The 11,765-nt window shown below is 40.2% G+C and overlaps 1 protein-coding gene across 18 annotated transcripts in view; it reads left to right on the forward strand.

Moving 5' to 3' along the window:
* ARHGEF33 (Rho guanine nucleotide exchange factor 33) overlaps positions 1-11,765 on the forward strand; it is a 134,841-nt gene that overhangs the window by 79,798 nt on the left and 43,278 nt on the right. For 3 of the 18 annotated variants that reach the window (XM_032239371.1, XM_032239374.1, XM_032239375.1), the window contains one exon: positions 6,091-7,854. The exons of 1 other annotated variant lie outside the window; for it this stretch is intronic. In XM_032239371.1, the coding sequence (XP_032095262.1) occupies positions 6,091-6,220 (130 nt within the window). In that variant the 3' untranslated portion in view covers positions 6,221-7,854. Of the gene's footprint in view, positions 1-1,816; positions 2,142-4,261; positions 8,086-11,765 lie in introns of those variants that run through there. 14 more of the 18 variants (XM_032239381.1, XM_032239383.1, XM_032239379.1 and 11 more) reach the window with 12 other exon arrangements.

The raw sequence follows: 11,765 nt of genomic DNA on the forward strand, positions 1-11,765 counted from the left end.
TCCACTCTTGGGATTTAGACTCTTGAATCCTTCTTGAGATGGAGTCTTGCTCTGCTGCCCAGGCTGGAGTGCAATGGCACAATCGCAGCTCACTGCAGCCTCTGCCTCCCAGGTTCAGGCTAGTCTCCTGCCCCAGCCTCCCGAGTAGCTGGGATTACAGGCACCTGCCACCACCCCTGGCTACTTTTGTTTTGTTTTGTTTTTGTATTTTTTGCAGAGACGGGGTTTTACCATGTTGGCCAGGGTGGTCTTGAACTCCTGACCTCAAGTGACTCACCTGCCTTGGCCTCCCAAAGTGTTGGGATTACAGGTGTGAGCCACCGTGCCCAGCCAGACTCCTGAATCCTTCTAAGGACTCCAAAATCCTAAGGGCACAGCTTGAGCCTATCTTTTTTTTTTTTTTTTAAACCAAAGTATTCCCAAAACAGCCACTTTTTGCCCACTGTCATTTATAATGACTGGGTGCTGTCTGTTGGAAAGCAATGAGCAATAGGTCCACCACTGGTTCCTTTACAATTCCTATTTGTCAGAGAGATGTAAGAAAATGTTTTGCCAGTGACATGAGGCAGAGGGAGGGTATTTGTCCTCTCTGGATTCAGAGGGCAGAACTAGGAGCAGTGGCTAAGAGGAAGAATTTCCTAAAAATGCAGCTGCCTGGAACTGAAGCTGGCTACATCGTGAAGGAATGGGTTCATGAGAGGTCTGTGGTCAGGGATGCTATGAAAGTGATCCCTGCACCAAATGGGAGATTGTTTAAGAAATCACCAGTGTCCTTTCTAGTGTGGGGATTTACTTTATCTGTAGTTTGTCTTTGTTGTAGTTCAATCTGGGTAATCACATCTTTTTATCACCTGAAACAAGAAATTAATGAAGCTTTGGGACTTACAATTTTAAAGCCCTAGCATGTAGAAGACCAGGTTTTATCTTTTTGTAACTCCCCACCGACCTTGGTATAATGTAGAGGACTTGCTATGGGTTCTCCAAGTTCATGTTGGTTAATTGCTATCAGTCCTCTTGGGGCTGTTTGGGATTCCCTTAGTCCTCTTGTCCTTTCTTATAGATCAGTCCCTCCTGCATCAATCACATTGTCGCCACCAATACTGGTGCTGTCCTTTGTATTTAAAGTCTGAAGTGTTGTCTGAGTGGAAGTAAAGGTGGAGCCACACAGGTGACCGTCTGGCAGGCTTTCCTGGCTTTTTAGATCTGGCCTAGGATACAAGCACCCAAGTACCATCAGGTGCTTGGGGTGCTGCAGTGGGCGCTCTGGAGACTTTGCATGGGTTGAAGAGGCAGCTTAAGTAGCATTTTCTGAGTGTTTTCATGTGAGGACGATGGAAAGTCTGGTCCATTATAAAGTAGAGAGGAAGGTCAGGGAGGCCCCAGTGTAGCACAGGAAGGGCAGTGGCTTTTAACTTAATGAGAACACACCATTCTTCTCATCAATTAAGCATTCAATCTTATATGCACGCACTATGCAAGACACTTGTATAGGAATCATGAAAGACATAGTCCCAGCCATTACACAGGAACTTGCACTCTGAAGTCAGGCCTGTGGACAGGCATAGGAAGGAACCAGAAGAGACATTCAGCCCATTCTCCTTTTGCATGTCAGGAGGTCAGGCTGGCAGCAAGCCCTGGGACTTTAAGAAGTGGCCAATCCTGAGTACTGGAACCATTGCAGAGCCTGGCCTCACAGGTTCACATGGGCCAGTGCCAGCAAAGCCACTTGTGTCATGTCTGGGGCTCACTGCCTTCCTCCCCCACAGCCCTCTGGAGGCTCATTCCTGTCTACACTGATACACTTTTTGTTCCATAGGGGCTTGTTTGGCTGGTGGCCCCACACACCCAGAATGCTGCTTCGGGATGAAGCTAGGCATGGAGCCAGATGCAACAGAAAACCTGAGAAAGGGTTCTCTTCCCTCTGAGGCTGGGAGGGCCGAAGGCTCATACCCACAAGGATTCAAAAGGGAGAGTCAAGTTGACATCATTAAAAAAATCCTGAAAAATGCCCACAATATTTGGGGAAAAGAATGACCTTCTGATTGTTTCCATCTCAGGCACATTTGTCCTGGGTAGATACAAGGTCACATGTCCCTGAAGGGTACCCAGAATTGATCAGAATAAAGGTTACATATCTTAAAGTCTGGAAATGTTAAATAATTTTAAACATTTTAAATGAGTATTCTTAGAGGGAACAGACTTACTGTGGTAGGCTGATGCTAGACTGGAACTTATTCCCTTGCCTTTGAGCAGGATGGAAAACAAACTGGCCCCTTCTAGACAGATCTATACAGAGGCTGTCAAAGACTTAAACCTAGATTATTGTGAAGTCTGGGGCAAATTATACGTCACCTTAATATACACACCTTGCACCACTTAACAAGTGTTGTCGATGGCAGATGTGGCAGTGGGGAAGAGGATCACATGAGACAGCTTAGGAATAGGGCATGTAGATGGTACTCTCTCTTTTATCCTCGGATTTCAGGGGAGTAGAAGATAAAGAATATGGCTTCCAAATGATTAATTCTACTTCCTTGCTCATCCACTTCCTCTTTAGCACTTTAAAATTTACATGCGTCAGAGTGTCTCCTTCCTTGTCATCACCCTCCCTCCACCAATCCCATCACCATCTATTTTCTTAATCACACACAGAGTACTTCTACAGGGCCCTGAATGTAATCATTTCATCTCAGTGAATCATCTTATTTTGGTGTCTTCCCAGCAGTTTTTGTATATGCCCAGCTGCAGCTGTTGAACAGACCATGTACTAGAAAGCAGGGCTGCTAAAGAATCCATTGATAACTTGATCTCACCTATTCTCTGTCTCCTTAAAGCTCATTTCAAGTCCCTCTCCAACTCTTACTCAGTTTGGGGTTCTTTCTCATTCTCCATTTCATTTCCTATATAACTTTAAAGGGGATAGTTGAAGGGGTAAACATTTTAGATTACTTAACCTTGATTACAGATGTTTCTCAATAAGCCATTTGAAATCAACCATTCAATTAAGGGTCTTCAATATACTAGGTTCTGTCCAGCACAAAAGATGTAAGAGAAATAATTCCTGCCCATTAGGAGCTTACAGATCAATGTAAGGGTAACCTAACTATTGATATGAGGTGTAATACGTAGCACATAGTAGGCACTCAACTAATATACATTAAATAAATGCTCATTTGCTGTGGGCTCTCCAAACTCATGTTGGTTAATTGCTGTCAGTCCTCTTGCAGCTGTTTGGGATTCTCCTTAGGTAAAGGGCCAGTGGATTCCCTTAGTCCTCTTGTCCTTTCTCATAGAACAGACCCTTCTGCATCAATCAGATTGCCTCCCAGATATTGGTGCTGTCCTTTGTATTTAAAATCTGAAGTGTTGTCTGAGTGGACATAAAGGTGGAGCCACACAAGGCTGTTGCTTTGATTACCAGGGCTGGCTGACTGGCTGACAGGATGGGTGTTTTCTTGCCCTTTACTTCTTGAGACAGATGCATGTCTCCTAAAGCTTTCAAGGAAGATGGTCTTTCCAATCAGAGAACCAAACCTTCTTAAGTCAGAGGTTTTTGCAGCACTGGATTCAACTACTCCCATCCCCAGCTCCAAACAAGCTTTCCAGGTTTATTGGTAGCAAATCTAGACCTTGTCTGACCTATTCAATTTGCTATTTTCTTTGTCACCCTTGAGTGAAAGGAAAGTTAGCAACAGGTCTGTTGTCTTTTCCTCTTTCCATCAAATACTTGGATGGTTATGTGTCAGTATGTCCTGGCAGCCACTGTACCCTTCCCCAGCAAGTGTTTGCCTACCTGTTCCTTTAATGTCTGCTCAGATATGCCCTGCAGTCAGCCGCAATGGCTCCAGGAGCTCAAAAGCCATTTCTGTTTCATAGAGAAAGGTAATAAAAGCAGATCTTCTGGCTTTTTCTCCTTGGTTCTGCAGGTTATTTCCTAGTAATTTAGGTATGCACTACTTCAGAGCCTAACAGTCACACCTTTGGAAGAGTCCAGGTGGCTGTATACACGTAAGCATTATAAAGAGGTCAGTTAAAATGATCTTTACAAGGATGAAAATGAGCTTTTAGTCATGGCTATAGTAGAATGCTGGATTTTGAAAAGGATGAGCAATTTAGCTGTTTAATTAATATCAAGAAATTCAGAGAAATTCAGACACTGGAGACAGGGAAGGTACAATTTGTGAGAAGAGCAGTTAAAAAAATTTAAGCTGAGTTTGTGGACTTTGAAAACTAGACAGGGCGATTTTGGCATTTGTTTCAGAAATGGGAACGCAACTGGTGAAGATTTCTGTGGTCCTTGGGGCTGGTGGTGACATCAAAGCTTTCCTATTTTCAGGTAAACACTAAACAGTTGCATGTTGGAACCATCAAAGTGTGACATATTGGGTTTTGGAGAGACCAGATGTAGCCAAGAGGGGAAATACCAGGCGAAGATTTCAAGTTTTGACTAATGACTTTCTGATGAGAAACTGTCCTGTGGGGAACAAGAAGAAATAGCAGCCCAATTCAAATCCTGCTCCCTACTTCCTGCCCCCAAAACTGTAGGCATTCCTTGTCTTCTGAATATTGGAAGACATAGGGAAAGAATGGAATAGTCAAAAATACATCTTCCTAAATTTGGGGTACAACTGCATTAATCAGGGATGATTTGAACTGGAGGTAGGGGGATCTATGAAAGATGAGAGAAGACCTGGAGTTTTAGGGTGGGCCATGTGGAAGCTCTTTCAAGGGAGAACTCGGGAGGGGGGTTCCTGAAAAGGAAGAGAACCTCATCCCATTCAGATATCTTGCTTGATGAGTACCCAGATGTACGGGAGTTGAGAGAGAGAATAGTTTTTCTTCTCTGCACTGGGATGTAGTGGAAAAGTGCTCCTTACAAACCCAAAGTAGAAAGCATGGCGGGTGGCTATGGCTTCATCTGTGACATTGATTATCAGGGTGCAAAGTGAAAATACCTAGTCAGTCACTAGGTTTCCAGACGTAAGGGTTTTTAGTCATTGTGGATCCAACTTCTTTCCTTGAATAATGTAAAGAGATGTTTGAATTCTGCCCATTAATTCAGTAAATGATAGTCATTAACTTATCTAATAACAAGAGTAGCAAACCAATGATAGTGCAAGGACTCAGAGGCCTGGACCCTTCTTTGGTGGATAGTGGAAGTGTACCTGACAGCCTCAGCATATGGAGAACTTGATCAGTTGTATAGGAACTTTGGACAAAGAACTTCATGTCTAACATCACTTTCATACACCCTGCATGAGGTTTTTTGATATTGGTTCTGAGTGTCTGGACTAGTTTTACCCATTCTAGGTTAGAGTTTAAGCTAGCTAAAGGGCCCCAGTCTAGCTTAGAGATTATTTCCAGAAAGCCTCCTCCCTCCAGGGACTTCTGACATGAGAAAACTGGAGAAGGTACAGAGCTGGAATGGATTACCCAAGTGGCTTAACCAAGATAAAGGAAGAATGCACCCTCGACTGGGGACTTAAATGGACTGATTTGAGTTGTTGACTATTGATTGGCTTTGGTCTCTTTTGTGGTGGTTGAGATTATAGTATCTCTGCAATCTGATTACTGTACGAATTTCTGCATTCTACCAAATGTAGCATATATGTGTGGTTGGCTTCAATAAATCTTTGATTTAAAAATGAAAACAAGCAAAAGCAAGAGTTTGTAATGTAATACCAAATTCAGTGAAGGTCCTTGGTAATCTTGGTTGAGAACCATGAATTCCATCCTTGTAATTTAAGGGCCTTGGTAATTTGTGGAGTTGTTACTTCACTGAATCAAAAACAGGATTTCTTGAATTTTCTGAGCTTTTGTTCCCCTATTATGATGTTATTATACAGTATCTTACACTGACATATATAGTTGTCACAATTGTCCCCATAAAGCATTAGAAAGATACTCTCTTTATGTTCAATGCAAATCTTAGATACACATATCCTAAGTCATGAAATTCAGGGGAGTAAAAAGTATTCCAGATCTAGGAAGCAACTGTTTTACAAATGCAAAACAATTGGGATAGATAAAATATTTGAAAACAATTAAAACCAAATCAACCTGTACTTTATCTGTGTGCTGAGATTTTAGGTCCAGTGGATCAGAATACAGGGAAAAAACTAATGAGAATCTCTCAATGGATCCTTCACCCACCAAACAAGATTTCTTCAGAAACCGACTTGCTCTTGCAAATGACCTTGACCAAGGAACAGCTGTGTAAAACATACTTAAAGTTGTATTGTCAAGTGGTAAGATGAGGATAAAAAGCTTGTATATATCTGTGTAGGAATATATATATATATATATACACACACACACCCACACATACATATATATATATATATATCAATGTATAAATCCCTGAGGAAAACTAATATAAATACATATGAAACTAAATCAACATACAAGACATTGAAGAGATGAAGATTAGTTTCTGGTTAAGATCTGGCTTTTTGAACCTCACCACTGGGGAAAAGGGAAATGAAGACTTTTCACATCATTACAGAAAAACACAATAAATTTGAAGGAAAATAAACATTTGTAAGAATGAAAACTTCTACCTTGAAGTCATTCCCCGAGTATAATATTAAGAATGTTCCTATTTAGCATGGATGTGAATTTTATGCTTCCTAGGCATTTAGCTTATTAATTCATCAGTGTTCTTAGACTAATATACACTATATTAGGGTCCAATTCTGTCTGGCTTCATGTCTTCCAAAAACCCCGAGGCCATATCTAACATCTCTTAAGGCAAAGGATTAGTTAACAAACTGTATTTTATATGCTGCAAATCCGAGTTATGGAGAATTTGTGCCGAAACCATGATTCAGAAAGTTCAAAGCCTAAAAACACATTGATCTACAAACTTGTTCTGTGGTAATGGAAATCAGTAAAGGGAACAAGGATTTCTGTAGAAACTGGGGAGAGAGGAAGGCAAACATTTTCCCTTGTGTGGGTTGTGCTGAGGATGGAAACAGTGCAGACTCTGTTTCGTTGAGTACTCAGTATTCAAGATCCACTAGCGATCTTGAGTGTCACACACACTCACGACCTGATGGACTAGGAAAAAAGCAGTGATTTAGCCACATCCTTTTAAAAGGACTTTCTGCAGCCTGAAAAGAAGGTAGCAATAGCACCAAAACTTCAGCGGCTTACACACAGTGGTTGCCACAAACACCAGGTCAAAGGGAAAATTCAGGATTGCAGTACTTGACTGTTTTCCTATTTTGTAAATAAAGCTATTAACAGCTCAGATAGAGGAATCAAATTGCAACAGGTCTGCCTGGCTCTGGGGTGATAAAATGTGCTGTTTCCACATGGATATGTCCAACATGGTCAGCATCCTTGATATGCCCCAAACGTCAGATTTATAATAGAAAAGAAAAATTAGGTTTAAACAGTTTGTCTTTACTCCCAGGCAGTTCCGTATAGTAAATTAGGGGTATTTGAGTTCTGTTCATTCAAATTCTTGTTACTCAAACTGGTGTCCTCAGAGGCTATTCTTCTACTGATGCGTTTGTTGATAAAACTGGCAAAAGTTCACTTCTAAGTGTTGCAAGTTTCTTCTGTTTGATGACAAATTAGGAACTCACCTAGTGCATTTGGAACAGTAATTGTCTGGAACACATAAAGGATCACTGCCAGGTTTTTGGAGTTTGCAATATTTAAGTTTAAGCCAAGATTTTCATTTCCCTGAAGTTAATGAATTCATTTGAAATTAGATTTTTCTCTATTATCAGGCCAGCAGTGCTTGAAAGCACAATGCCAAATTGACTGGACATGGAAAGTGAAATGCTACAGAAGTCACAACCTATTAAATAAAATGTAAACACAATAAAAATCCTTTCTCTTTCATCTTCTGTTTATCACTAAAATTGATCAGTTACTAGAAAGGTTGAAAAACTAACACACACGTCACCAATTTTATTTTGGTAGCATCCTATGAAAAATCTTGATATTACATCTGTAGTGTAACTCCAAAATAATTGAGCTGTATTTTATGAAACTAGAAATAATTAATGCTGTACTTACTCCCCAGGTGGTCCCAATCATTTGACACCTGGATTTTCTGTAGCTTTCTTCTTTTAAAAATTTATTTATTATACTTTAAGTTCTGAGGTACATGTGCAGATCGTGCAGCTTTGTTACATAGGTATACACGTGCCATGGTGATGGTTTGCTGCATCCATTGCACCATCATCTACATTAGGTATTTAGGTATTTCTCCTAATGCTATCCCTCCCCAATCCCTCCACCCCCTGCTATTCCTTCCCTAGTCCCCACCCTCCAGGCCCCGGTGTGTGATGTTCCCCTCCCCGTGTCCATGTGTTCTCATTGTTCAACACCCTCTTATGAGTGAAAACATGCAGTGTTTGGTTTCCTAATCTTTTGTCAGTTTGCTGAGAATGATGGTTTCCAGTTTCATCCATGTCCCTGCAAAGGACATGAACTCATTTTTTTAATGGCTGCATAGTATTCCATGGTGTATATGTGCCACATTTTCTTTATCCAGTCTATCATTGATGGGCATTTGGGTTGGTTCCAAGTCTTTGCTATTGTGAACAGTCCCGCAATAAACGTGTGTGCATGTGTCTTTATAATAGAATGATTTATAATCCTTTGGGTATATACCCAGTAATGGGATTGCTGGGTCAAATGGTATTTCTTTTCTAGATACTTGAGGAATCACCACACTGTCTTCCACAATGGTTGAATTAATTTATACTCCCACCAACAGTGTAAAAGCGTTCCTATTTCTCCACATCCTCTCCAGCATCTGTTGTCTCCAGATTTTTTAATGATCACCATTCTAACTGGTATGAGGTGGTATCTCAATGTGGTTTTGATTTGCGTTTCTCTAATGACCAGTGATGATGAGTTTTTCATGTTTGTCGGCATCATAAATGTCTTCTTTTGAAAAGTGTCTGTTCATATCTTTTGCCCACTTTTTGATGGTTTCTTAAATTTGTTTTAAGTTTTCCATAGATTCTGGATATTAGCCCTTTGTCAGATAGGTAGACTGCAAAATTTTTTTCCCATTGTGTTGGTTGCCGGTTCACTCTATTGATGGCTTCTTTTGCTGTGCAGGGCTTTTAAGTTTAATTAGATCCCATTTCTAACTGCCTCCAAGCACTCTTTGCTCCCATCTGTCCTGCACGTCTCTAACACAGTATTCCCAAATATTGCTTTATGTAAAACTCTTCTGTTTTTACTGGTCTACAGTGAAATTCCAGACTTCTTGATTTGACATCCAAGGCTTGCTCTCTCCAGTAAGGTTCTAGGTTTTCTCGCCGACTACCATCTCATACTTTCCAAAGTTCTAGGTGAACTGACTTACCTTAAGTAAACTGGGTTTTTACTGTTTCCCAGTCATTCATGCACCTTGCCCAGGCTCACTCTTGCTTTATTCCCTTTCCCTAGTTCCTTCCTCTCCGCTGATCTTAAGACCCAGTTTAAGTCTCTCCATCTTTTTGTGACTTCTTGTGGTGTAACTTATCTTTTTATGTGTTTGTTTTATCTTCCTAGTAAGAATGTGAGTCCCCTCAAGGGCAGGAACTATGCCATATATATATTATATATATGTATATATAATATATATATTTGCCATATATTTTTTAATTCCTTTTAACCTCTTGAAGACTACATAGTAGGTACTCAATAAGTAGTTGATGCTAACATTAATGGTGGTGCTTTAATATGTAGAGAGCTACAGAAAATAATTTTTACTCTTCATTTGACAGCTTCAGTTATCACTCTACCTCCCTGCCTTTTTTTAAAGAAAAAATATCAGTCACAAAGGAAATAAAATATAGTTGCCTTCAGAAGCAGTTAAAGGCACCACTGTCACTTTCACAGCATCTAGCATTAGAAAACATTTCACCAATTAAAAAAAGAAAGGTCATAGCTCACTGCAGCCTCGAACTCCTCAAGCAATCCTCCTGCCTCAGCCTCCTGAGTAGCTAGGACTATGGGTGTGCACCACTACACCTGGCTGATTTAAAAATTTTGTAGAGACAAGGTGTCATTATCTTGCCCAGGCTGGTCTCAAACTCCTGGGCTCTAGCCTCCTCCCACCTCAGTCTCCCAAAGGGCTGGGATTACAGGCGTGGGCCACCAGGCACTGTGTTACATCACATCAAGTAATGTATGGATGGAGCAGTGTGGAAAAGAACTTGACAATGGCTACTACATCTGTGACCTCCAGCCCTCTGGAGAAGTGCACTTTACATAGGAGACTACAGGTGTCTTTGAGAAGTATTTGGGTTGATAATCAGAAAGAAGCATTCAACCAAAAGATGAAGTAGATATTTTGCACAGGCCAGGAGTTGCAGTAGGCCCTTTCTACAGCCTTATGAGATCAGTATATATAGGCCCAAGCAAGGACTGTCCTGCTTCTCTGACTACAGAATTGGAGCCTTCGACAATCAAGGATTTGTGGACCAGACTCTAGGGTTCTCCCCAGTGGGCTGTTTCATCCTATAACAAATAGTTGTCTGGGACTTGATTCTAGAACATCAGGGAAACCCTTTGAACAGTGTTTTCTATGGCACCTAGTTTCTCATTTCCTCACTGCCTTGAAATCTTAACTAATACATCACCTCCATGAGGGCACTTGTAAAAATGCAGATTCCTGGGCACCATTTCAGTCCTACTGTATTAGAATATCGGGAGGTAGGGTCCAGGAATCTGCATTTTTAAACTTTTAGGTTCAGGGTACATGTGCAGGGTTGTTATATAGGTAAATTGTATGTCATGGGGATTTGGTTTACAGGTTTTTTTGTCACCTAGGTCATAAGCATAGGACCTGATAGGTAGTTTTTCAAAGGAATCTGCATTTTAATGCAGTCCTGTGAGTCACTGTCCCACTGAAATTTTAGAGATACCATCTATTAGATCAATACATAGTATGATCTAGTATGTATGTTTCAGGATTCAGATTCTATTCATAGACTGGATTTTAAAACAGAGTAAAGAACTGATTATCTTGAGATACAGAAAACAAATCATTCATTGAAAACCAGTGAATATTTTTGTATTCACAATTATCTGTGACCTTTACTATCACACACAGTGAGATTCTGATTTAAGAATGTACGTATGCACATGATCATTGCTCTTTATAAACTGGTAAAATTGACTGTATATTCCAGAAAACCAATTGCATGCACTTAGAAACATGACAGATTTTTCTGCATTAAGTTGTATCATAAAATTAGTTTCAAATTAAACTTTTTCTTGAAACATCACCATTAATAACTTTCTTCCTGTGTCTAGAACAGTAATGCTTTTGGTATGGTTGGGATTCTTTTGTCCTTAAAGTTCATTTGAAGGTGTGAGGGCAGCACTCACAGCATCTGAGCAGTCTGATACTTATAATATGTGGGCCAGTGAGTCTCACCTGGTGGGGGTGGGCTGGGAGGAAAGGAAAAGAGAGGTACAGTTTTTCAAAAAGGGAGATGGGTTAAAAGAAGGTTGAGAAAACTGATGGAGACCTGTATATTTTCAGGGAAAAAAATATAAATTGATGTGTGACACTACAGCTGAGTTTTAAATATAGAACATAAAGGGATGAATTTAGTCAATGCTAAAAATATCTTTGTGGGAGATTGTCAGATGTTCAAAATAATCAAACTTTTTATCCCCAAACCAAGTAACTTTAAAATCTGTTCTTGTTTTCCAAGAGCTTAGTACATAATCTTGAATAAGTCATCACAACTTCTTCCTATCTACAAAACAGATTTTTTTTTTTTTTTTTTTTTTTTTTT

Source organism: Sapajus apella, unplaced genomic scaffold (assembly GCF_009761245.1).
Source record: "Sapajus apella isolate SASKATOON/1434 unplaced genomic scaffold, GSC_monkey_1.0 scaffold44, whole genome shotgun sequence".
NCBI lineage: Eukaryota > Metazoa > Chordata > Mammalia > Primates > Cebidae > Sapajus > Sapajus apella.